The sequence below is a fragment of the Lithobates pipiens genome, unplaced genomic scaffold (genome assembly GCF_037356315.1).
Source record: "Lithobates pipiens isolate NorthernLeopardFrog02 unplaced genomic scaffold, aLitPip1_a1.2 Scaffold_28, whole genome shotgun sequence".
Taxonomy (NCBI): domain Eukaryota; kingdom Metazoa; phylum Chordata; class Amphibia; order Anura; family Ranidae; genus Lithobates; species Lithobates pipiens.
In genome coordinates, this window is record NW_027507789.1 from 124,729,510 (window position 1) to 124,755,910 (window position 26,401).

The following is a 26,401-nucleotide window of genomic DNA, read 5'->3' on the forward strand; positions in this document are numbered from 1 at the left end:
CCTGTTTTATTTTCTACTTTTCAATCTGATGGCTGGGACAGTAATTAGACTCTGCTGAGGCGAATGGACAACTCCCCCCCCCCCCCCCCACCCGCTTTCTTTATACTTTCTAGACTTTCCTTCTCTCTTTTTCTGAGCTTGTTCTCCTCTCAGAGCTCACTGACCTCTTATAGATAAAACTGGAGGGAGTTATATACACTTTTTGAAATATTAATATTGGAGTCTAAGTACATTTAGGGTGGTTACTGCTTGTTGTTTACACTACTCCTCTGATAATCTGTCTGTGATGAGTTGTATGTGCTCCTTTTCTTTAATAAAAACTAATTTTAAAAAAAAAGGACCTTAGGGACTTTGGTTAGCATACAAAACTGTTTCTCTTTGCAAATAAGTCAATGGGAACACAAAAATAGCCTGAAGCATGTTGATACAGCTTAGGAGGAGGACAAATGCAGGTAAAATGCACATGTCAATGAATTATTTTTTTTTATAATAGTGTGCAACTCCTGTGGTGCCAATAGAACTGTATTAAAAAGGAGGAATTTTTCTATATAATAGTACCATAGGAGATATCATCCCCAACTAGCCATCTAACAAAGAAACTTACAAAAGGTGCAACTTCTGTGGGACGCCCGACTGCAAGCTCACCTGATACAGAGGCTGATGTGAACAGCCCAGTCCTGTACAGAACTATGGAATACACCACAAATGCACAATAGTGTGCGACCGTGGTGGGGACACCAGAGTACAAGTCCCTGTGCTGCCGATACTGATGACAGTATCCCAGTGCCCTTTACACAGCACTGCAGGACATGTCAAAGCCACAAAAAATGCATATAACCTTTCATTTCAATTAACTCGGATTTCAGAAGCATCCCAAAAGTAAAAAAGTGCAGACTGTATGTACCAAAAAGAACATTATTTGCTAATTGACACAAGCCCTAAAAATATTTCACTATTTGGACTTTGAGTCTATTTCAAAAACATTTTTTCACACTACTTTCAGACAGGATTCACACATTTTTCCAGTTGAACTCATACAGAAAAATGTGCAAAAGTCTTTGTGGAACTTGTATTGGATTTTTGTGATTATTCATAATGTCATGGCCATTTCTAGACAGGCACATGCAGCGGAGCAATATAGGACATAAACAGGTCACATCATCCGGGCTCTTCCCCTATCACACTGCATTTTCTGTGGCCTAATTTGGAAAACACTGCTGCAGTCTCCACAGCGTCTCTGCATTTTATGAATGAAACCTAAAAGGATGGCATAACGTGGAATTTATAATTTACTACAATGTCCTCTGGATAGTGGTTTCCGCTCTTAATTATAAATAGAACCCCAAGTGGACATGTGGCAATAGTAAATTTAGGACTACATATGCATGCTCACACAGAATTATGTGTACAGATTACAAATTCTTACCTTAAGTGATAGCACAGTGCTAGCCAAATTTGTTCTCTGGATCTCAGGTACATTGGTAGTAAGCATTTCATCACGATAGGCTCGCTCAGTGTAAAGTCTGTAGCACTTCCCAGGGCCTGTTCTTCCTGCCCTGCCGGCACGTTGTTTGGCCTGTGCCTGGAAGACAATTGAGGGCCTTTAAACATTCACATTTCTGATCAGCTATCAAAAACACCTAATGTAACTAAAACATCACAGTATTTTTTTTTTTTTTAACAAAGTGGAGTTAAAATTTTAAGACCATTTGGACATGGTTTTATTGCGTTCTAACTCAAGCGGTGTTTTCTAATGGTCTTTACCTTCGGAGATGACATCATTGTGAATGACAAAAATCTGTCACCAATTTGATCGGTTTGATTGGGCAGATCATAAAAAAAAATAAAAAAAAAAAAAAACACACACAATCTCATTCACATGGCAAAATGCTCTAGGCGTGACAAGAATTCAGTGGATTCCTGCGACATCCTCTGATGAAGTCACGTGACGCCACACGTAGGGACGGAAAGGCACCTGTATTGACGCTGGCAGACGAACTCGCCGCTCGTGGAGTTCTGTGCATTATCCTATGATTGTATGCGAGTACCCTCATGGTTATCAATAAAAGCTACATTTATTCAAAATACTACACAATCCGGACCCCTCCTCTTTTCTAATATCTCCCTTGCATCCAATGAGACAGACATTTCTAGATCTACAGTGGCCCAGCACTATGGTAGAAGGAAGAAGTGAATCTTACAGATTTGTATACACATGTGGTTACCTCATTACCGCAAGGTAAGAGGCCATTGTTAGTGTGTGTTTTGTACGAAGAGGCATTTACTATTCCTTAGCACCTTGGCGTCCTTTGCACACAGAAGAAAGGACTGTATTGCTGTTTTGCACTAACTTATTTGCACTCTGCACTGAGAGACCATTTGCTGGTTTTTGCACAGTTCATTTTGCACTCATTGAAATTACAGAAGAAATATTCTAGTGTTCCAACAACATTTGGCACTTTGAAATCACTTTACAACCCACTGTGGATATTGTTTACATTATTGATCTATTTTTGTTTATTTATTCATTTGCATGTGCACTGCTAAGTTTTTTCGCTACAGAAGAATTATTGTTGTGTTTTCACATTATTTTGCACTTTGTTACCAGTCACTTTACCACACACTGTGGTTATTATTTATACTGTTGATTTGTACTGCTACCTTTATCAGTATTCTCTTTCTCTGATTACTTGGTTCTCTTTTAATCAGCACAGCACCAACCCCCATTTGTTTTATGATTCCTGTAATTGGTGGTACAGTTGGAAGTGGACAGTTGTGGTGTAGTCAAAAAGTGAGAGTCTCTAACCACAGGTAATTGGCTGGGTGGGAAGTGGTTAAAAAGTTCAGATTTGTTTTTGTTTTTTTAAACAAAACATGTTATACTTACCTGCTCTGTGCAGCAATTTTTCAGACCAGTCCCGATCCGCCTCTTCCAGCACTGGTGCTCTTGGCCCCTCCCTCCTACCCCCATAGCAAGCAGCTTGCTATGGGGGCACCCAAGCTGCTGCTCCGTGTGCCTGTTCTCACACAGAGTGCAGCTCACATCCGCTCTCTTCTCACTGGCTGTGACTGACATTAGCAGGAGCCAATGGCCAATAGTCTCTGCCAATGAGCAGGGAGAGACTCTGGACAGCCAAGGCTCTCCTACACATTGCTGGATTAAGATGGGGCTAAGGTATCAGGGGAGGGGCTGCTGCATACAAAATGTTTTTTACCTTCGCGCATAGACATCACAACCACTTTAAGGACAATTAAAAAAAAAAAAAAAAAAAAAAAAAAAAATGAAGAATTAAGTAGAAAATGTTGACAATGGGAAATACAGTGTACAAAAACTCCCAAATAAAATGATTGCTAGTTATTGTAGAAAAAAAAGTCTATATTGCAAAAATTCCTTCTGGTTAACTTACCTGTGAGATAGGTGTAACGACAAGCTGATCAATGCCAGTTTTGGAGTTGTAAACTTTCTGCTTTACAAAGCCAGGGTCCACCACATAATAGATCCCATCAATGGTTAGTGATGTCTCAGCAATATTGGTTGCAATAACAACCTACCAAAATAAAATGATAAAAAAATAATGATTTATAGCATTCAGTGTTATTGAACCAAAGAAAATTATTTTTTTAAAAGGCAGGCTCCACCCAAACACCCACATTAGACAATTCTGGTTTGGGTGGAGCGTGACAGAAATGAGCGTGACTACACCAGGTCTTTACAGCGATCTGTACAAAAATCTGACTGCATGACTGACAGTTATGCCTTGGCTTTTGAATGTAGCTGCAAACAGCACAAGCCAAAAGTGAATACTGAATTTCCCATTGAGAGAGTCTACTGGATGGTACACAATACAAAATTTCTGTATCCACAGTCCTACAGTGGACTCTACAGAACTTGTATCACAAGATAATACTGGAAACAGGTCTTCAAAACCAAACTCAGTCTGTTACAGCTGCACAAGTGACAGGCCCCACTCTACCACAGGTATTAAACTTCATTTTGGAGGAGCTAAACAGGCCAAAAATGCACGGATACAAAAAGTAGGTTTTGCAAAAGCTCAAGAAAAGAGAGCAAGTGGCAGTTCAGTTTGAGCAATAAAAAAATAAAAAAAATAAAAAATAAAAAACACCCAACATTAAGAGGTGTGGGGCAGCAGGCAAACAGAGCCTTTATGTTCCATTCACATTTGATGTTTTGGGATCATGGGCAGAATTGCTGCGATTCTGCCCACAATCTCAAATCGTACTACAATCGAAAACACATGTTCGAGTGCCAATCATTTTCAATGGCACCTAAAACACTGCGGTTTTGCCACGATTATCGCACGATAAATCGTGTGGCAATTACATCAAGCCACACCGCGTGAAGCTTGTCGCCCAAAAAGGAGCAGGAGCTTCATTTGGGCAGCGGACTTTGCACGTTGCGGTTTGCTGCAATAATCGTAGTAAAACCTCATCACGTTTGAGGTGCCATTGAAAATAAAAATGGCATCCAAATATGTTTTGCGATTAGAGATCCCAAAACGCCAAATATGAATGGAGCCTCAAATCTAAATCCATCAATAGGCTCCAAAGCCTGCCTTCGGGAAGGGAAAAAGAGGTGTATACAATGTACCTTTCTGCTTCCTGGGGGTGCTGGATCGAAGATTCTTGTCTGCATCTCACTGGGCAAAGCAGAATACACAGGAAGAATGATCAGTTCAGGCACATCAGGACCAAGGGACTTCATTCTTTCATACAGGATTTCACAAGCCGTGTCAATTTCTTCTTGACCAGTCAGAAAAACCAAGATGTCACCTATGCAGAGGGGGATACATTTTTTTTTATTAACTAGATACTTCTTTAAAAGAAGGCTAGCTGAGAAATATGATACAATATAAAATATATTTTGCAACTTATGAGTCTGTATCCCGAGGCTGAAGATGCTAGGGAGTCAGTCACATAAAAGTGGCTCTAATGTGCAGGTATGGTCCGTGCACTGGGCCATTGGTATAGGATGTAAACTATCACTAGAGGCCATGGCCATCAGATCCCGGAAGTATGTATTTAGTAAGGGAGAGGTTGAGCATATTTAGGTCAAGGAAAAAGCAAAAAAGTACAAGTGCATTTTTTTAATAAAGTGCAATTTTCCTATAGAGTCCAAACCTAGCACATTTCTTTTTTTTTATTTTTTTTTTTTTTTTACTTTGGATCATGTGGGAATTGGTTGAATCTCTGTTATTGCTGTCTTGGTCCCAAGACAGCAATAACCAACATTTCTCCTAACTTCCTCTTGCCTTGTACAGAAAAGGAGTTGGATAAATTTCTCCAAAAGCACCCATAATAAAAACATTTTCTTTTGGGAGTGGGTTAGAGTCCCCATAATTTTCTATCCTGTTTTGCATGTCATGCGTTAAGGGAAAACAGGTATCAAAAGGAAAAGTGGGGAAATTAGTACAGGGATAGCAGGAAAACCTTCCAGGTTTTAATCTTTGCTTACTCAGTCTGCAACTGGGGTATTTAACTACAATTCCTAAACTTTTTTCCAAACAACAAACCATGCACCAAACACCCTCATGCTACAATCATACAAACCTGGTGGCTCTGTAAGATGTATCTGCATAACTGTGATAAGGCTGGCATCCAGGTAGTCTGTCTCAGGTTCCTTAGTGTAAAGAATCTCTACAGGGTATGTTCGACCAGGGATGGTGAAAATAGGAGCTTCGTAGAAATACTGGGAGAACTTCACGGCATCTAGCGTTGCCGACGTAACAATAAGTTTCATATCTGGACGTTTTTGCACCGTCTTCAAAAGAAAACAAAAAGGTTTATTAATATTTTCAAAAAAAAAAAAAAAACCACCACTAATTACAAATGCCAAAACTACCTCCTTAAAATAATAGGATTTTTATTACAACTTACCTGTAAAAATCCTTTTCTTGGAGTACATCATGGGACACAGAGCCTTAAGTAATTACTTGATGGGTTATGGGCCCAATTCAGGTGTTGACACTGGTAAACCCAATCAAGGAAGTTTACTCCCTATATAACCCCTCCTTCCAGGAGCACACCAGTTTTTGTAGCAAAGCAATATACGTAATCCCAAGAGAGGGGCGGGACCTTTTTGTGTCTCATGATGTACTCCAAGAAAAGGATTTTACAGGTAAGCTGTAATAAAAACCATATTTTCTTTATCGTACATCATGGGACACAGAGCCTTAAACAATTACTTAATGGGAGGTCCCACAGCAATGCTACTTGAGGGGAGGGAGAGACAACCCGCAGGGTATCCACAGACTTTAGGATTTATACTGCTGCCTGCAGCACACTGCGCCCGAAGGCAATATCCTCATACCTCCTTACATCCACCTGATAACATTTTGTGAGTTATGCACTGAAGACCAAGCTGCAGCCTTACAGATCTGAGCCATGGAGGCTTGGTGACGCACTGCCCAAGAAGCACTAACCAACCTGGTAGAGTGTGCCTTAACTTGAAACAGGGGAATTTTACCCCTTAAATCATAAGTTTGAATTATCACTTGTCGAATCGACTTGGCAACAGTGGATTTTGACGTGGCCTGTCCTTTCTTAGGACCCTCTGGCAGAATAAATAAGACAGTCTTACAAATTTGAGCAGTTGAGTACAAAAATCCAATTTTTAATTTTAGACACCGTAAAATCCTTTTCTCTGAAGCTCATTGACAGACACAGCTCCTTTAAAACTTTACTTTAGGGTTATCACACCACCTTCAGGAGAGGACTAGGCAGAACATGTAAAACCAGCAAGATTGCACAGAACCGCCCACCCTGCTTCCCGCAGCATAGTTTGTCAAAAAGCAGTACAAACATAAATAGGAGGGGTGGGTGCTGTGTCCGTCAATGAACTTCAGAGAAAAGGATTTTACGGCGAGGACAAAAATCCCCTTTTCTCTTTCGTTCATTGATGGACAGAGCTCCTTTAAATCTTGACCCTAGGGACGTCCCCAAGCAGTGTCAAAAGAACGAGGGGTGGAAACAGCAAGAAATAACTTCACCCACAACAAGAGGAACTCCTCAAACAGAGACGTTGCCATCTTAAACGGCCGCCATCAAAAACCTGCAGCCAACTTATTCATCTAAAGATGCGTTCACAACAAACTTGTAACTTAATGAAAGTGTCAATTGCAACCTTACACCGCCGCCTGCAAAACCTTGCGGCCAAAGCAAGCATCCGAAGCTGCGCTTACATCAACTTTGTAGAATTTAGTGAAAGTGTGAACAGATGACCAAGTCGCTGCCTTACACATCTGGGAAACAGACGCTTGATGTCGGAAAGCCCAGGAGATTCCAATTGCCCTGGTGGAATGAGCCGTGACAGGAAAAGGGGGCACCTGCCCCTTTAAGGCATAGGCCTGAACCATGATTTGTCTGATCCACGGAGAGATGGTGGTCGACGAGACCGCTAGACCTTTTTTCGGACCAGCCACGAGACAGAGTCTGACCTCTGGAAAGGAGCTGTAGCAGACAGATACACTCAGAGCCTGGACCACACCCAGGGAATGTAAAGTAACTTCTTTTGGATGTGTCGGCTTAGGAGATGGGGATGGTAACACAATGTCCTCATTTAGATGAAAGGCCGAAACCATGTTGGAAGAAAAGAGGGCCTGCGGACGTAGCACCGTCTTATCCTTGTAGAGGACCAAGTAGGGAGACTTGCATGAGAAGGCCGCCAACTTAGAAACCCTTCTGGCCAATGTAATAGCCACTACTAGAAAGACTACTTTCTGAGAAAGAGTCAACAAGGGAATCTCCCTAATATTTTCAAACGACGGTTTCTAAAGAACCAGACTCAGATCCCACAGAGGTAGCGGTGGTCGAACCCCTTGCACAAAGGTACTCACTAATGAGTGAGTCGCCAAGGGACGTTGGAAAGAGACAGCCAAGGCTGATATCTGCCCCTTGATGGTGCTTAAGGCAAGTTTCTGATCCACTCCTCACTGTAAAAACAGCAGGATCCTGGACAATGTACCGTATATACTCGAGTATAGGCCGACCCGAATATAAGCCGAGGCCCCCAATTTACCCCCAAAAAAACTGGCAAACTTATTGACTCGTGTATAAGCCGAGGGTGAGACATGCCTGTCCATCCCTGTGTGTCCGTCCATCCCTGTGTGTCCGTCCATCCCTGTGTGTCCGTCCATCCCTGTGTGTCCGTCCATCCCTGTGTGTCCGTCCATCCATCCCTGTGTGTGTGTGTGTCCATCCATCCATCCATCCCTGTGTGTGTGTGTCTCCATCCATCCATCCATCCATCCATCCCTGTGTGTGTGTGTCTCCATCCATCCATCCATCCATCCCTGTGTGTGTGTGTCTCCATCCATCCATCCCTGTGTGTGTCTCCATCCATGTGTGTGTGTGTGTGTGTGTGTGTGTGTGTGTGTGTGTGTGTGTGTGTGTGTGTGTGTGTGTGTGTGTGTGTGTGTGTGTGTGTGTGTGTGTGTGTGTGTCCAGCCTACCTTTGTCCCGAGCCTCCGTCCCGTGCCTTGCCTCCTTGCCTCCGTCCCGTGCCGTGCCTTGCCTCCTTGCATCCGTCCCGTGTCGTGCCTTGCCTTGCCCCCGTCCCGTCCCGTGCCGTGCCGTCCCGTGCCCTCTTCGTCGGCGGCCATTGTAAAGTTCAAAAGCTGCGCCGCCGCCTTCGCCTGTGATAGGCGGAACACTGAATTTCCCAGCAGCCTGTGTTCCGCCTATCACAGACGTCGTATCATCCTCGTCCGTAGTACGAGGATGATACGATGTCCGTGATAGGCGGAACACAGGCTGCTGGGAAATTCAGTGTTCCGCCTATCACAGGCGAAGGCGGAGCCGGAGGCGCGGCTTTTGAATAGAATGGCCGCTGTCTGTCTGCTCGACACGCTGATCGAGCGGGCAGACAGCGATGACTCGAGTATAAGCCGAGGGGGGCACTTTCAGCCTCAAAAAAGAGGCTGAAAATCTCGGCTTATACTCGAGTATATACGGTATGTGCGCGGACGCCACCCCGTCTCCTCACACGTAGAGATGTAAGCCTTCCACGTACAATGGTAAATCTTCAGAGAAGATGACTTCCGAGCCCTAAGCATAGTGGAAATCACCGAGTCTGACAGACCTTGATCCCTTAGTACCTGGCTTTCAACAGCCATGCTGTTAAAACCATCAACGGTAAAGCATGATGAAGTATCGGACCTCGCACATCGGCAACCACCAAGGAACATCCGCCACCAGTCGTACTAGGTCGGTGTACCAAGGACGCCGAGGCCAATCTGGGGCAATCAGAATTACTGGAATCTCTTCGGCCTCCACTCTGCGTAGCAGGAGCTTTAGTGTGGGAGAGGCATAAATCAGCCGATAATGCCTCCATGGAGCCACCAACACGCCTGACGCATCCGCCCAGGGGTCTCTTGTCCTAGACACAAACCTCTGCACCTTCCAATTGAGCCGAGAGGCCAAGAGATCCACATCTGGTGTGTCCCACTTTAGGCAAATGTGCTGGAATACATCCGGCTGCAACAACCATTCCCCTTGGTCCAGCATCCGACAACTTAGGTAGTCCGCCTGCCAGTTTTCTACACCCGGAATGTATATGGCCAACAGGGCAGGCACCTGCCGCTCTGCCCACTATAAGATGTGAGTGACCTCCCGTGCTGCAGCCAAGCTCCTTGTTTCTCCTTGATGGTTGACGTACGCCACCGCCATGGCGTTGTCCGACTGGATCCTGACCGGACGCCTCTGCAGCCTCCGTGACCATGTGGAGAGGGACCGCCTGAAGCTCGAGCACATTGTTCAGCAGTTGGGATTCTTAGCGTGTCCAAAGGCCCTGGGCCGACTGTATGCCCAAAACTCCCCCCAACAGGTCAGGCTGGCGTCCGTGATCACTGTCCAATGGAGAGGAAGGAAGGCACAATCTCCCGGACTGAAGGGCCGGAGACCTCAGCCACCAGAGAAGGGAATCCCCGACTAGCTGGCTCACCAGAATTTGATAATCCAGGGATAACAGAGATTTGTGTCCTTTTGACAAAATCATCTTTTGCAAGACTCGAATGTAAAATTGAGTGTACTGTACCGCTTCGAAAGTGGCTACCATGAGGCCCAGGACTCGCATGCAAAAGCGCAACAAAGACCACCTTTGGTTCACCAAAAACTTCACCGCAGCCTGAAGAGTCTGCAACTTGTCTGAAGGGAGAAAAACTCTCGCTTCTGGAGGAGTCCAGCAGTAAGCCCAGGTACTCCAGGCGTTGAGTCGGCACTAACACCGACTTTTTTGGGTTCAGTACCCAACCACTTAATTACATACATACACTGCACCTCATGCCCAGTCACACAGCGGCCCCAGTAGGGGGAGGAGGGAATGAGGGATAGGGAGAGAGGACAGGGAGCGTGAGACCCCCTAGTCGACCTTCCAGGGGATGCCCAGCTGCTCCATTCTGCCGAGGCAGGGGGAGCTGTACTTGTCACTCCTGTCAGGAATGCTGGACGCATTCCGCCACAGACCCATCATCCGAGCAGTACAGGGAGGCTGTTGGCCATGGTGCACTGTGACACGGACAGCAGTAGCCCGGTCATATGCGTGTCCCCCGGGGCATATAGCCCATCGACCGCCACTGGACCAGAAGGGGCATGTCGTGGCCGACCTAGCGCAAAGAATCTGGCTCACGCTCGATGCCCAGGCTGGGGAGACTACAAGGAACTATATTTTCCAGCCTGTCACTCAGCCGGCTGTTGATTTTTGATCCTGTGATCTACATTGCAGAAAAAATGAAAAAAATTCCCATGACCAATGGTCCCCACCGGGAGCTAGGTCCTTCTACACTAGGCAGAAAAAAACTGAGCTGCAGGAAGCAGGGTGAGGGGTTATAGCCAGTTGGACCACCCCCTGGGCGGTGCTGTGCAGTCTTACTGTTTTAAAATTTTTACATGTTCTGCCTAGTCCTCTCCTGAAGGTGGTGCGATAACCCCAAGGTCAAGATTTAAAAAGGAGCTGTGTCTGTCAATGAACAAAAGAGAAAATAGGATTTTTGTACTCACCGTAAAATCCTTTTCTCTGAAGTTCACTGACGGACACAGCACCCACCCCTCCTATTAAAGAGTCAACAAGGGAATTTCCCTGATGTTCTCAAACGGCGGTTTTCTCCTTCACTAGGCAGAAAAAAAACTGAGCTGCAGGAAGCAGGTTGAGGGGTTTATAGCCAGAGGGACTGTTAAGGAATCTAATGTACATAATGATAATCAGAAAATGTCTATTTGCTTATGTGTATACATGTTCCTAGTTTCTTCACAGTTTCTTAATTTCTCTTGTATTGTAACCAACGAGATGTACCAATTAGACTGACATAGCAATGACGTATCTTTCTGTATAAAATATCAACACCGCCCACGAATAAATCAGAATTTAGAAGTAGCCGAGCTGAACGTGTCTCAGAGTGTTTACTTCTAACGTGCATGCACATTTATACTTTTTAATTAGAAATAGCAGCAGATAACCAAGAACTAATTTGTAGTTCTTTTCCATTTCAACTGGCGCCCGAGCGTGGGAGCTTTCAGGCTTCAATCGAAGGGAGACCGCATTCCAGGACTGAACGGCTGGCCAGATCAGAGAAGGGGGTTAAGCGTGCAGCCCTAACAGTACGGTAAGCATATTTATCCTTACCATTGTACGACTTCTCTGGTTGGGCCGGTTGATTTTGTCTTGTTGGCACCTTTCGATTGTTCAAAGAGGCAGGTAACTTATTTCTCGCCTGGAGCTGTTTTAACAAACCTGCTAATAGTTTTCTGCTGACTATTATCTGTTCAGTGTCTGTCATTCTGAAGGACTGCAAATTTAGCAGACTGAAAGTGCAGCTGCAGGCGTGTGTCAATCCTCACCCCTAGATTCTACCTCTAGTGGTGGGGTGGAATTCTGCAGGCGTTTATAGACGGGGTTACTCGAGGTTGGCTGTGTAGGACCTCTGAGGGTTAATCTCAAACTGCGAATTAGGGCAGTTTGAAAGAAGGCTTGCGGAAGTGGCAGTCTTGCAAACCTCTATAAACATTCTTCTCGGGTGAGCTTTTCTTGAGGGTTAATCTCAGCTGCAGATTGGGCAGACTGAACGAAGGCTAGCTGGAATTTGGCAGTCTTGTAACTCAGGTGAGCTTCTCCCGAGAGCTATCTTTGCAGTTCAAAGAGTGTCAGGTGTAATGTCCTGTCTTGAGTGTATTTGTGGATTACTGTTTGCCATACGCGAGGAGGGTTGGGGAGAAGGTGGCTACCTGAAGGATCAGTTGGGCCATAAGCCACTGCTCCACACCACCTCTGACGTGCTAGTTTTGACCCTCGAAGAGCCAGGAGTCAGCGAGGAGACAGGATGGCTCGCAGGGATGCGAGCCCCCACCCTAGGAATTCTTTGATAAGACAGCAGAGGAGTATTAACCCATTAGTTGCCTGTATTCTCCTCTTAAGCCGTCGAGAGAGAGAGATCGAGAGATCGAGAGATCGAGAGTGCTAGCATGTGATATTGTGAAGAGGAGAGAAGATGTTGCAAGAAGCAGAGGAATGGCGTGTGCTGATAAGAGAACAAAGGGGCGCTCTGTGTGATAACGGATTATTGGATGTGGCAGAAGCATGGTACAGGACGGCAAGGGCATTGCAAAGAGGGTTGGATAGAAGAGGAAATCAAGAAAGATGCCAATTGTACTATGTATGTGTATCACAAAGTTGATAATGTGGCTGTACCACCCCCATATACTAAAACTGGAACAAAGGAGTAGAGGGACAACCCTGCCATCTGCCTTACACCCACTCCCTTCTCAAAACTCCAGCCCAAACACAACCCACTGTGACAACTTCACCCGGCAGCCATCTTAGTGCACCCATACCTTCACTTTCTGCCCAGCGCACTTCCTGCCGGCGGCCATCTTGGTACACCCAGTAGGCCCAGCCATGGCCTATACCAAGTTCTTCCAGTTTTAAACCAGGATGGTTCCTACCACACACCCGTCTTCCCTAATATGGAAGCACTACCTTCACAGGCCGGATATGTTAATGATGAAGAAGTGTCCGAGTGGGAAGACCAACAACAGGCAGCAAGGCCACCTGCTGATTTAACCCCCAATCCGGCTCCGGACTCACAGTTCCGAGAGGATCTCAAACATATGCTGACAACCATGAGAAACAGTGCCTATTCTCAGCCCCCGCCCCAACACCAGTCTCGGTTACCAGAAGGGGCACCGGTGATGTATATCGCTTTTACCCCATCACAAGCAGCAACCTTAGTGACAAGTCTGCCTGACCCAGAGAAACAGCCAATGCCCTTCTACCGCAGGATAGTGCAGATACAAGAAACTTACTCAGCTGCCTGGAGAGACTTGATCAGCCTATGCCAAATTAAAGCAGGACATGTCTTTTGGCCGGTCATGCAGACAGCCTTCAATGATGCCTGCCTGGCAAGTGCCACTTCTTACACCTTAGGCTTGGAGTTCTGTGCACAACTCCGCGACTGGGTAAAGGAGAAATTGTCAGATCAGACCACCACAATCCAAAGATATTGCCCAAGATAAAGGGGAGTCTGTGGAGAAGTATCATGCTAGACTCATACAGGCCTTTGATGATCAGGGCTTCTCCCTCTATGAAAAGACACACACACACACACACACACACGTTATCTGCTTTTCTCTCAGGACTCAGAGAGGATATCAGAAAAAGCCTGATGGTGGCCCGCCCTGAATATCGCTCAATGAAAATGTCCGATTTACTGTTGGTGGCCAGAGGGATAGAAAACCAAAAACCAAAAGGGGAGAAAACCAACACCCCTCATGGTAACACAAGACGAAGATCCCGCCTACACTCATCCTCCACCACTGCCCAATACCTGGGAAAAGATCATCTGTTACAACTGTGGGAAGCGGGGTCACACCAGAAGAGCATGCAGAGCCCCAAGACATCCGAGACAAGACAGGGATCCCCGTGAAGGGCAACGTGGACATGAACCTCCACCACCACGCCCCAACTCACACTAGGAAATGAGAAAACCCGTGTCACCCCTTATGACAGTGTCCTCAAATGAGACTAGGGGACCCCTAGCAAAGGTCACGTTACCTATACAAGGAAAACCTACCACTTTTCTCATTGACATGAGTGCAGCCAGGAGTGTGTTGAGGGCTGAGGACCTGCCTGATAATTCTTTCCTTTCCACTATTGATGTTTCTTGCGTGGGAGTGGATGGGGTGCCCCGCTCCAGTCCACTCACTGAGCCTCTCCAAGTGGGGACATTTCCTGATTTGCTTGCCAGATTTGTGGTGTCCTCTACATGTCCCTTGAATCTACTAGGAGCTGATGTGCTGTCCAGACTACAGGCATCAATCATTTTCACACCTGAAGGGGGGGGGGGGGGGTGTGAAGTTACATACTCCCCTATCCTTACATGACTCATCTGCTTTGTATTCTCTGCCTCTCCTGATGACACTTCATGAAGCAAGAACTCCAAGTTCAATACTGCAGGAAGTACTTGACAGAATCCCTGTGTGCCTATGATCCCCAGGACCGGAAGACAACTGTCACTTAAAAGGTGTCACCAGTTTCAATCAAGTTTAAAGAGGGTGCATCATTGCCCTGGAAACTACAATACCTCCCCCTAAAGTTAGCTCAATCTGCAGCTATTTTGAAGCATGTCAAGGCCCTCGTGTCAGATGGAGCCCTGATACCCTGCGCATCTCCATGCAACACACCTCTGTTCTCTAGGAAGAAGAGAACCCCTAAAAGAGAACCAGCTACTTGCGGGTGTCCATGACTGCAAAGTACCTCACAGTGGTGGACCATGCAAACGCTCTCTTCAGTGTCCACCCTCACCCCTCCTGCTGGTACCTTTTGCATTCACCCACGAAAAGACAGCAACGTACCTAGACAGTTATGCCAAAAGGGGCACAGAACTCTCCAAGCTAGTTTGCAAACGCTATGGCTATCATCCTTGACACATAACAAGAGGATCACCTGGAAGTGATTCTCCTCCAATATGTTGATGACCTTCTCCACTGTGCAGCTGACTTACCCACTGTTGAAGTCACCTCAGAAAGCCAGTTGCACTATCTTGCCAAACAGGGCTGCAAAGCCCAAATTGCAGTGGTGCTCAACATCTGTAATTGTTCTTGGACACTGTCTTGTCCCATGGGACAAGACACCTCACTGAAGACAGGGTGAAAGCAATCTCTGACATCCCACTGCCACAAGGCCAGAAGCCCCTTCATTCCTTCCTTGGACTAATTTCCTATTGCAGAGCATGGATTCCAGAAGGCTCCCTACTGATGCAAGCTTTGTATGATACCCTGAAAGCAGACCCCTTCCAGATGTCTCCTGAAGCAATATCCAACTTCGAGGCCTTCAAGCACACCATCTCTGGTGCTAGGGCTCCCAGACTACGACAAAACGTTCAAGCGCTTTGTATCCGAACATCTGGGACATGCTACAGGTGTACTCGCCCAATCACACGGCATCTGCCTACGTCCTATAGGATATATTATTCCTGTTGGCTGGATGCGATAGCAAGAGGAGGCCCATCATGTCTGTGAGCTGTCTTTGCTGCACAAGCCTGGTTTGACAAAACTTCGGGCTTGGTCTTCGGACTCTGCCTCGTTCTGCTTGCTCCCATGACATTGCTCCCATACTCAACCAAGGTCCAGCCGAAACATCCGTCCACTGCCAGACACTTGAGATTCCTGAGTTTCTACCTTCTAGACAGCATTACTCTATTACGTTGTCAAACACTGAAACCTACCACCCTTCTTCCACTTCTCGAGGGGGGAAAGGAGGAGGAGTCAAGTCTTGACTTGTCACTCCATGACTGCATAAAACTAATGTGGCTGGAAACCACGCATCTCCCCACCGTGAGTGAAATACTCCTGCAGGATCCAGGTCACCACTGAAAACTCGGTTCTCCAAACTGAAACCTTACCACCGGTGATGTCTGCACAGGTGGCAGAGCTGCAAGCACTTACTACAGCATGTAAATTGGCAGAGGGAAAAAGAGCCAATATTCATACGGACTCAAGATATGCTTTCAGCGTTGCCCATGATTTTGGTGTTATCTGGAAGGACAGAGGGTTCCTGACGGCTGAAGGAACACCTGTGAAACAAAGCTCAGCCATCAAGGACTTGATGGACGCCCTGCTTCTCCCAACCCAAGTGACTATTCTAAAAGTAAAGCACACGACAAACTCAACTCAAAGGAAGCTCGAGGCAATCTAGCCGATTCAGCTGCCAAACAGACAGCCAGTGGTTCATGGGAAGTGGAAAGCAGGGTGGTAGAAGAAGACCACTCCGTGCTTACCCTTCAGACTCTCCCAGTGGACAGAGTTTATCTGAAAGAATTACAGGAAGCAGCAAGTCCGGATGAGAAGGAAAGCTAGAAAACGGAGAGGAGCAACTCTCAGAGATGGACTATTCAAGTGCAACAAGAAGCCTTGTCTACCCAGGAGTATGTACCCAGCCATGGTGCAATGGGCAAATGGAGCTGCCCACTTGACAAAGACTCTTATGAACTTAGGAGTTACTCCATTGACCAACAACTTCTGCAGATCATGCACTATCTGCAACAAATGTACCCCAGAATGTACAGAAAAGGCACAGAAGAAGCACCTGGCAAAAGCTCTATACCCCTTTCCAGAGGATACAAATTGATCACTCCCAAATGCCAAAGGAGTGACAGATTCTAATACGCCCTAGTGGAGGTGGACATGACTGCCAGGACCACAGCTAAGAAACTACTGAGTGAGATAGTATGTAGATTTGAGGTCCCAGAGGTGATAGAGAGCGATCAGGCCCGGTCTTCACAGCAACCCTTACAAAAGATTAGGGCAGCACTGGGGGTTCAGTTGGCTCTACACACCCCTTACCAACCTCAAAGTAGCGGGAAGGTAGAAAGGATGAAAGGGACACTAGAAAACCAGGATGTTAAAGATGGCCCAAAAGACTAACATGAGTCGGCCAGACAGTTTGCCCATTGCCCTGTTCAGTGTCAGACACACACCCCGGGGGAAACATGCCCTATCCCCTTATAAAATTTAGTTTGGTTCTCCCCCCAGACTTGGCTGTCACTTTCCCCAACAGTTACAGTTACAATCTGATGTGTTGACTAATTATGTAACCGCATTATCACGAGAATTAACCCAAATGCATGTCCAGGTGTTTTCTTCCATTCCAGATCCTGAATTAGATACAGGAACACACCAACTACTGCCTGGAGATTGGGGGCTGGTAAAGAAATTTGTGAGAAAACATTCTCTTGAACCCAGATATGACGGTCCATTCCAAGTTTTGCTGACCACAGCCACCTCAGTCGAATTGGCCGGGAAGAACACCTGAATACATGCCTCCCACTGCAAGAAAGCTCCAACCCCTAAGGACAAGATCCCGCCCACTTCATGACGACCATGCTGCATATCATTTTTCTGTTTGGTCTAGGGGGGAGGTCCAGGAGGTGGCCATCACAAAAAATTATAACAATTACATTTTGGTATAACTCTTCAGGTACACATGTGACCATCTTTCGGAGTTAAAGATGGCGTCTATACCCTACATCCCCCGCGTTAGAAGAATGCATTTGAGATAAGGGAACCAGCTTCAACCAAACTTCAAGCATCACGTTTCTTCATTTCTCTTGTATTGTAACCAATGAGATGTACCAATTAGACTGACATAGCAATGACGTATCTTTCTGTATAAAATAGCAACACCGCCCACGAATAAATCAGAATTTAGAAGTAGCCGAGCTGAACGTGTCTCAGAGAGCGTTTACTTCTAATGCGCAGGCACATTTATATTTTTTAATTAGAAATAGCAGCAGATAACCAAGAGCTAATTTGTACTTCTTATCCATTTCAGGACCGCCCCCCTGGGTGGAACTGTACAGTTCTGTTTTCACATGTATTACATGTTCTGCCTTGTCCTCTCCTGAAGGTGGCGTGATAACCCTATGGTTAAGATTTAATGGAGCTGCGTGCGTCAATGAACAAAAAGAGAAAATAGATTTTCACTGCTCTCACCACATTAAGACACTGTAGTAACTCTTCTTCCCTTGAACATGGTTTTGGAAAAAACGATGGCAGGACAACATCTTGGTTCTGGTGAAATCTGAAACCACGTTTCCTGAGGACGTGAAAACGAAACGTACGTCGAGGCGGTACCTAGTCACGTTCGTATACGCACAGTTCCGGACGTTTTGGTTGTCGGCTGTTTTCGGTGGAACGCACGCCGTACACAACGAACTACGCATCTACCACGAAACGATTGGTTTAAGCGAGCAGCCCCAGTGCCAGGTCGGGCACCGGGAAATGTAAGCAACCATTTGGCTTTATGTTTTTAAATTTTTTTAATTAAACAGTGTTACACTATGGATTTTGTTTGCTCTCCTTTTTTTATGACCTGTCTGAGTCTATAAGGAGGAAGGTTTTTTCCATAAGAGATCCATCTCATTCCATGTGAGCAGGGAATCACCTGCATAAGCTCATTTGACTATCTTTTTAAGTAAAGTAGTAAACACCATCTGATAAGAAGACAACTATATCTTCACGGTTGGGGTGTTGTCTGTGTCCAAAATTTGGTGAAGGGACGTTTCACAATCTTTTAGAAGATTTCAGTCGTTTTTTGGCAAATGGATATAGACGGAGTTTATCACTAAATGAATCACTGTATGGACTGTGGATATATGTTGTTCTCTAGCATCTAATTGGGACTTTATTATATATATTTTTTTGCAATTGTCTTACGTTTATTAATGTATGGTGATAGGTTGCCTACCACTCTAGTTGTTTATGATTAATAAGTTTCACACTTGTTTGTAATTGATGTTTACATTTTAGCGCCCCTATTATTACCATATTTTCAGCCCGACAAGTTTTTTTCTCTTGTTTCTAGGGAGCAGCTATTAGTGTTTCACTTAGCTTAGTATTGAATCACTGATTATTTATATATATTTTTTTCACATAGCATTTTATTAAGTGGCGCAGAGTTTATTGGCTGCTGTTTTTCAGTCGTATTTACACAACTTCATATCTACCCCTAATTGTAGAAAGGCAAGAATTCTGCCTATGATATATCTCCGAGGGTGCCAACCCTTGGATTCACACCAGGAAACATAAGCCCTCCAGACTCTATAGTTCTGGAAGCTGGCTTCCTTGCACAAATGAGGGTAGAGATAACTGACCCGGAAAGCCTACGTTTCTTCAGAATGTGGTTTTAATAGCCAAGCCATTCAATTTAGAGACCGTAAGGTAGGATGGAATATCGGTCCCTGTGAAAGCAGATATGGCCATAGTGGGAGGTACCATGGGCCCTCCACTGCCATCTTTACGATTTCTGCATACCATGACCTTCTGGGCCATGCTGGTACCACCAGAATTACCGCACATCAGGAGAATATGTCTCCAGGGCAGCTGAGGAGTGCACTGCACAGAAACGCTGTGCATCTTTGCCTCCATTTCAGGGCTGAATTCAGGCAAAGATTCTGCCCTGATTCGTCCCTGAAATGGAGAACAGGGACAGACAGCATTGCTGTGCGATCCGCAGCCGGTTTAGGTGTGAACCAAGCCTAAAAGAAAGCTGAACTATGTGCAGGTAATTGGAAATAATTCTCTCCAACACAGCTTCCCCGCTATATATTGTAAAATGCCAATGCCGTCAATCACACTTTGTAATTTTTCTGCTATATCTACGATGTTAATAGATAACGAATCTAATTATGCTGAAGCAAGAGGGCATGTCACAAAAAGTGAGAGGCCAGAGCTAAGTGTTAAACAAGAATACTTGTATGCTCAAAGCCAAGCCAAAAACAAAAAGGCTACTGTGCAGGTACCTGGGTTTACATAACTGCAAGTATGTGTCCCCCCACCATGCATTTTGGTTCCATGCCCTAACACCTATGTCACCACAGGACACAGCATTGAATGGTATTCCTTACCCACTTCAATACTGGGGACTTTGTGTGAGGAAAGAAGAGCCAATAACCAAAGTCTATTTACATCTATGACAGGAGACAGCTGATCACATGGCAAATGCCCACTGTGATTAGACCTCTACCTTGATCTGAGATCAGCTGTCTTCCAATGCACACAGAGATTAGACACTTTCCTATGCACCCTCCCAGAACTGGAGAGCCACAAAGTAGCCATCTTTCGGCTATAGCACGGACGGTAAGAACTTAAGCAATTTTTAAACCATGGGTTCACATAAAAAAATTAAAAAAACGTAAGCACATGGAACGGGTCAACAAAAAAACATTTTCAAATTTAAATATCATGTAATTATCATGTGTACCTTTTTTAAAAGCCCAAACAGAACATCTGTGTGGATGGTCCTTTCGTGTGCTTCGTCAAGCATGATAATGGCGTACTGGGTCAAATCTGGGTCAATAAGACATTCTCTTAGCAACATACCATCTGTCATGTATTTGATGACAGTCTCTGGGCTTGTGCAATCTTCAAATCGAATGGTATAACCCACCTAGAAAACAAATAAAAAAGGCACATTTTTGAAAGGTTTGTTTTTATGGATGGAATATCTGCAGGTTGGTTACTTTACAATTAAGGGCAATTCAATATAGTGGACAGCCTCCCTAACTAATAATAAGCTGCAATAGATTACTGCCAAACAACTTTTACAGGAGAAAAAAAAAAACTATTTCTTGCAGCTTCAGCTCCCTCTCTGGATCAGACTATTCTGACATGGCAACACCTGTTCATGCTCTTATGAGATAGAGAATATACATATACACACACACATTTGCACAGAACCACCCATAAATCTTTTCTATATTAGGAACGTCACCAATTCTTAGTAAGAGCTGGATTACTAATCACTTGATCCTGGACCCTCTAGAAATAATCTGTGTTCTCCCAGTCAAGACTGAATATTGCATTCATCAATACCAGACTGACTAAGGCACACGTCCACACATTCAAATATAAACAAACCCTTAAAGGGTTAGCTCCCCTTTCCACAAAAAAATAAAATAAAAATGAAAAGGTGTACTACCTCGCTACAACCTCCCCATCCCTCCTGTCCTAGCTGCATGTACCTTATGCGATTCCCATTATTCAATGCTCTCTCCAGCGTGTATAATGGACCACCACCTTTGTACATAAGCACACAGCGCCAGAGGCTGCGTGAAAGTATAATACAAGCATTGACAGGTGCTCTTTGGGTCAGCTCTGGATTTGTGACTGCACTGGCCAATGAGAAACCTTTTGAGGCTCCTTTCTTCCCTGACAGCACCATGGAACAAAGAAGAAGTAATCTGCATTGGTCAGCACGGTCACATGGCCAGCACTGACCATCTGAGCACTCACCATTGTGCACAATAGCTGCTATACAGTTTCTTGCACTGTTTAGGGAAGTTTTAAAGTGACAAACTGTTATACCAGCTAGAGAGGGTGTTGGAAGATGGGGGTGACAAAGTAAATGGCACAGAGGACTGGAGAAGTGTGTGTGAGAATGTGGAATTGACATAGCTAGTCAGTAGAGCAGCAGTTCTGTGTCTGCAGAAGCCCCTGATGTCTGATCCAATATGCAGGCAAGAAGCAGAGGATGGGATATGCCATCAAAGAAAGATAAAAAATATGAGCATACCTCCTGCCCCAAACAGCAGCCATATTCCTCAGACACTCTTTTGGCAACAGACATGGCAGCCACTCTTCTAGGCTGGGTACAACCGATCTTACCCCTCGTCGTGTAGCCAGCTTCTGCTAGATACTGAGTGATCTGAGTGGTTTTCCCAGAGCCAGTTTCTCCAATTACTATTAGTATTTGGTTGTCATGAACAGCCTGGGAAGAGATAAAATGTACATTAGAGCAGGTATAAAATGTTTGCACAAATAAACTCTCCCTCCCCGCCCCCCACATAAAAAAGGGGAACATGCTCTCTATTGGGGACAACCCTACCACTAAAGCAAGAACTGAATTCATAAAGGAGGGTAAAGCCTAACATGGGAGAAAAAACACATTAAGCACTTAAATACCAGGCACTTATACACCTTCCTGCCCAGACCAATTTTCAGCTTTCTGTGCTGTCGCACTTTGAATTGCGCAGTCATGCTACACTGTACCCAAACTACATTTTTATAATTTTGTTCACACAAATAGGAGATTTCCTATGGTGGTATTTGATCACCTCTGGGATTTTTATTTTCTGCTAAAGAAATACAAAAAAAGACCAAAAATGTTTGTTTCCGTTCCAAAATTTGTAAATAAGTTTTCTCCTTCACTGAAGGGCACTGATAAGGCAGCACATATGGGCGGCACAGATTGGCACTGATGTACACTAATGGACGCTACTGATTGATGCCAATCAGTGCCAAACAATAATGCCTGTCAATAAGTGATGCTCATTGTGGGCACTGATTGGCATCCATTGTGGTCTAGGGTGGCATACCTGGTGGTGACTAGTGGTGGGTCCTGGTGGCATCTCTGGTGGTCCAGTGTGGGCATCCCTGGGGGAATGCGCTGATAATCAGCACATAAACACCCCCCCCCGCCCCCCCCCCCCCGGTGGAGCAGCCGATCGGCTATCCCCTACTCGCGTCTGACAGAGTCTAAACAAACTCTATACCTAGGTTGGAGTTGCGGTGTGTCAGCGGCTTGATATCCTGGCGACGTCATATGACGACCGGTCAGGATATATCGCAACAACTTTTCCGACGTCATATTGCTATATGGTGGGCAGCAAGTGGTTACGTACATATGTATGCATTTTTAGGCGTGCAATTATAATCTGCAATATAAAGCGAATCGCCATTGAGGGGGAAGAGTCTGGTCATATGACATGAAACTCATGTGAGTAATGTCTACGTCAAATCACAGAGTTTATTGCAGCGTTAAACAAAGAACTCCATAGGATACGTGAAGCTCCACACAGTCCGCATTGTTAAAGTACAAAAAGTATTTTCGTAAGCCTTTTCTTGGAGTCCATTATAGGACACAGTCTTTCACTGTCATATAAAAAACAACTGTAGGCCAGCCCAGGATAACCCAGGATAACCCAGCCTACTACTACCAGCATGCCTCAGTTTTGTAGAAAAGTACTGAGAGCATGACCACAAGCAGTCCAGCTAGGGGGTTTAACTAACAGTAAATAAACGCTAACAGGCCAAAGAAACTACAGAGAACCAGGGACTGCCTTCAGCTCAAAGAGACACATGAAGGACCTTATGTCTAAAGCTGGCATCAGATGGGGCAGCAACGTCCACCAGGTAGATAAGTGGATGGGTGGACAGAAGACCAGTTGACAGCTTTGCAAATCTGTTAAAATAGTTGCTTGAGGCTAGAAAGGCCAATAAGCACTCAAGGATCTAGCAGTATGCCTTTACAGGAAAAGATGGAACCCAATCCTATAGACCAGGGATCTCCAAAATCTGGCCCTCCAGCTATTGCGGAACTAAAAATCCCATGAGGCATTAAAACTCAAATTCACATGACATGACATGACTAGGCATGATGGGAATTGTAGTTCCTGAACAACTAATGGGACCATAGTTTGAAGACCTCTGCTATAGACCATAAGCCTGGATAATGGTCTGCCTAAGCCAACTAGAGATGGTGCAATTTGAAGCTAGTGCAACCTTACAGGGTACATTGCGGATTACATAAAAGGTATAAGTCTTCCAGAAAGAAGCAGTAGCTGAAAGATCCAGGTAATGGAATAAAATATCCTATTGGTGAATTAAAGCCAAACAAACGGAAGGAAGAACGATATCCTGACTGAGGTGAAAGGCAGAAACAAACTGACAAGAAGGAAGTCCTAGGCTTCAACACCACCTTGTTCCTATGCAGAACCAGAAAGGGTTTCTTGCAGAATTAGACCACCAGCTCAAACAATACCCTTGCAGAGGTGATGGCAACAAGAAACACTATCTTGTAGACAAGCATAGAGAGAGGAATGTCTCTAATGGGTTTAAAGGCTAAGTTCACCTTTCCAAAAACGTTACACCCGTATTTAGGGTGTAACATGTAACGTGTTCAGCATGCAACCCCCCATTGCAGCTGATGGTTTATAGTTCTCACTGAACTATGAGGACACTTCCTGCTCTCCAATTCAGGTAACTGCCTGCCTGAATTGGAGGCATGGCAAAGAGCTATCCTGAGAGTCTGCAGGAGCCTGACATTTCACTTGCAATCTGCTGATGATTGCAGGTGCAATGCTCTGCATGCCCCTTAGGGAAAAAAATATAAATGCACATTTTTTCACCTGCAAAAAATGTGCATTTACTATTTTTCTTCAAAAGGTGAATTTATCTTTTAAACAGTTTATGATTGATTATAAACGTGCAGGAGTTTATGGAGTGCGGAGAGAACCAGATTTAGATCCCACAGAGTCAGAGGTGAATGGAACGACAAGCTAGAAGGGAGACAGGCGAGAAGGTTTCTGGGGATGAAAGGCTTTGATCAGGGTGTTTGGACTACACTGAGCCAGAAAGCCATCCACGGCTTTCGCTAGAGGACTCCTGTACATGGAAAAAGAAACCAAAAACTACTCTAAAAACAATTGTGTTTCATTTAGTCTTTAGTCATTTTTAAAAACGTAAAGTGTATGTCAAGGCAAAAAAAAAAAAAAAAAAAAAAAAAAAAAAAAAAAAAAGAAAAGAAAGTGCAGGAGAGAGAAATGCCCATTTATCTGTCTTTTTTTCCAGATATAACAAAACATTTCCAATGGTATATTTAACAGGGAAGATGAAATAAAATAAGAATATTCATTGTTTGGGTTTAAATACATTTTAACGTAGCACCATAGGAGGGAAACTCAAGCAATTAGATCTAGACTACCCTCTAAGAGGGTACTAATACTGTAGCACCAGGGAACTAAAAACTGAAAACATGGGGAAGAGTCTTAACAGACAAAGGGCTTGTCTAGTGCCCTGTACCCCAAGATCATCATTTATCCAAAACAGACTCCTGAAAGAAACAAACATTATAGCCTGTTATGACTTTACCTGCACCAGCTGGTCTTTCAGCTTGTAAATGGGGAGACTCTCCCTCTGTTCGATAATTGACATCTGAGTTTTCTTTCCATAGGAGGCCTTGTTGCCACCAAATGCATGCTTTTTCCATTCTGGAATATCATTCGGCATCATTCCAATACCCCTCATGTTAGCAGCAATCTGTCGGCCATCAACTGTGAAATGAAACACAAAAATTGTATGAAACTCAGGTATTAAAAACATAACTAAAAAACACAATCCAAACTTTTCAAGTGAAAGTACAGCAGCAGGCGGGAAACTAAAGCAAAGTATGGCTCCAGCTACCATTTTCCAAATAAACAGCTCCTCTCTTCAGTTGTAATGAAACAGTCAGATTTCACTGTCATTGCTGTCAAGTAAAAACTAAATTATATAAGGAGAACCATTGCTCAAATAATCAATTTTCAGAAAATGTAACCACTTCAGCCCCGGAAGGATTTTCCCCTTTAACCACTTGGGTACCGCGCTATTGCCGAATGACGGCATTAGCGCGGACCTAGATTTCCAGGACTACGTCTATTGACGTCGTCCTGGTTACGAGCGGCCTGCGCGCCCCCTGAGGGGCGCGCGCGGCGCGCTCTGTGATCGGCGAGTCCGTGAGACTCGCCTGATCACCGATCCGTGTAAGGGGTCGATCCCGACCCCTTATCACGTGATCAGCTGTCAGCCAATGACAGCTGATCATGTGATAGAACGGAGCCGGTAATCGGCTATTATTCCTCCTCGCGCTGACAGCGCGAGGAGAAAAAAAAAAAGCCGATCACCGGCGGCCGTGATCGGGACATCAGTCCCGATCACGGCCAGCAATGAAAGGCACCACATGCCACCTGCCAGTGCCCACCTGCCTCCCGCAGTGCCATCCTGAAATATAACAAAGTAAAAGTAAGTGCCCCCCGTCTGTGCCCATAATGCCCACAGTGCCACCCACAGTGCCAACCACAGTGCCACCCAATCTGCCTCAAAGGTGCTGCACCCCAGTGCCGCCCATCAGTGCCCAGCAGTGCCGCCCATCAGTGCCCAGCAGTGCCGCCCATCAGTGCCCAGCAGTGCCACCTATCAGAGCCACCTATCAGTGCCACCTATCAGTGCCACCTATCAGTGCCCATCAGTCCCATCTATCTGTGGTACCTATCAGTGCCCATCCGTGCCACCCATCCGTGCCACTTATCCGTGCCACCCATCCGTGCCACTTATCCGTGCCCATCGGTGCCACCTTATCTGTGCCTATTAGTGCCGCCTTAACTATGCCTATCAGTGCCCACAAGTGCAGCCTATCAGTGCCCACCAATGCAGCCCATCAGTGCCCACCAATGCAGCCTATCAGTGCCGCCTTATCAGCGCACTTCAATGAAGGAGAAAAATGACCCGTTTGCAAAATTTTATAACAAACTATTAAAACATGATTTTTTTTTTTTTTTTTTTGCATCTTTTTTTGTTTGTT

At 45.1% G+C, this 26,401-nt stretch overlaps 1 protein-coding gene across 1 annotated transcript in view; it reads right to left on the reverse strand.

Annotated features, from left to right (window-relative positions):
- Window positions 1-26,401, reverse strand: part of DHX8 (DEAH-box helicase 8) — a 99,399-nt gene that overhangs the window by 32,243 nt on the left and 40,755 nt on the right. The window contains exons 13-19 of the mRNA XM_077459581.1: window positions 24,934-25,115; window positions 21,578-21,772; window positions 20,267-20,452; window positions 5,569-5,779; window positions 4,610-4,791; window positions 3,408-3,548; window positions 1,427-1,582 (exon numbers count right to left, since the gene is read on the reverse strand). Of these exons, the coding sequence (XP_077315707.1) occupies window positions 1,427-1,582; window positions 3,408-3,548; window positions 4,610-4,791; window positions 5,569-5,779; window positions 20,267-20,452; window positions 21,578-21,772; window positions 24,934-25,115 (1,253 nt within the window). The remainder of the gene's footprint in view (window positions 1-1,426; window positions 1,583-3,407; window positions 3,549-4,609; window positions 4,792-5,568; window positions 5,780-20,266; window positions 20,453-21,577; window positions 21,773-24,933; window positions 25,116-26,401) is intronic.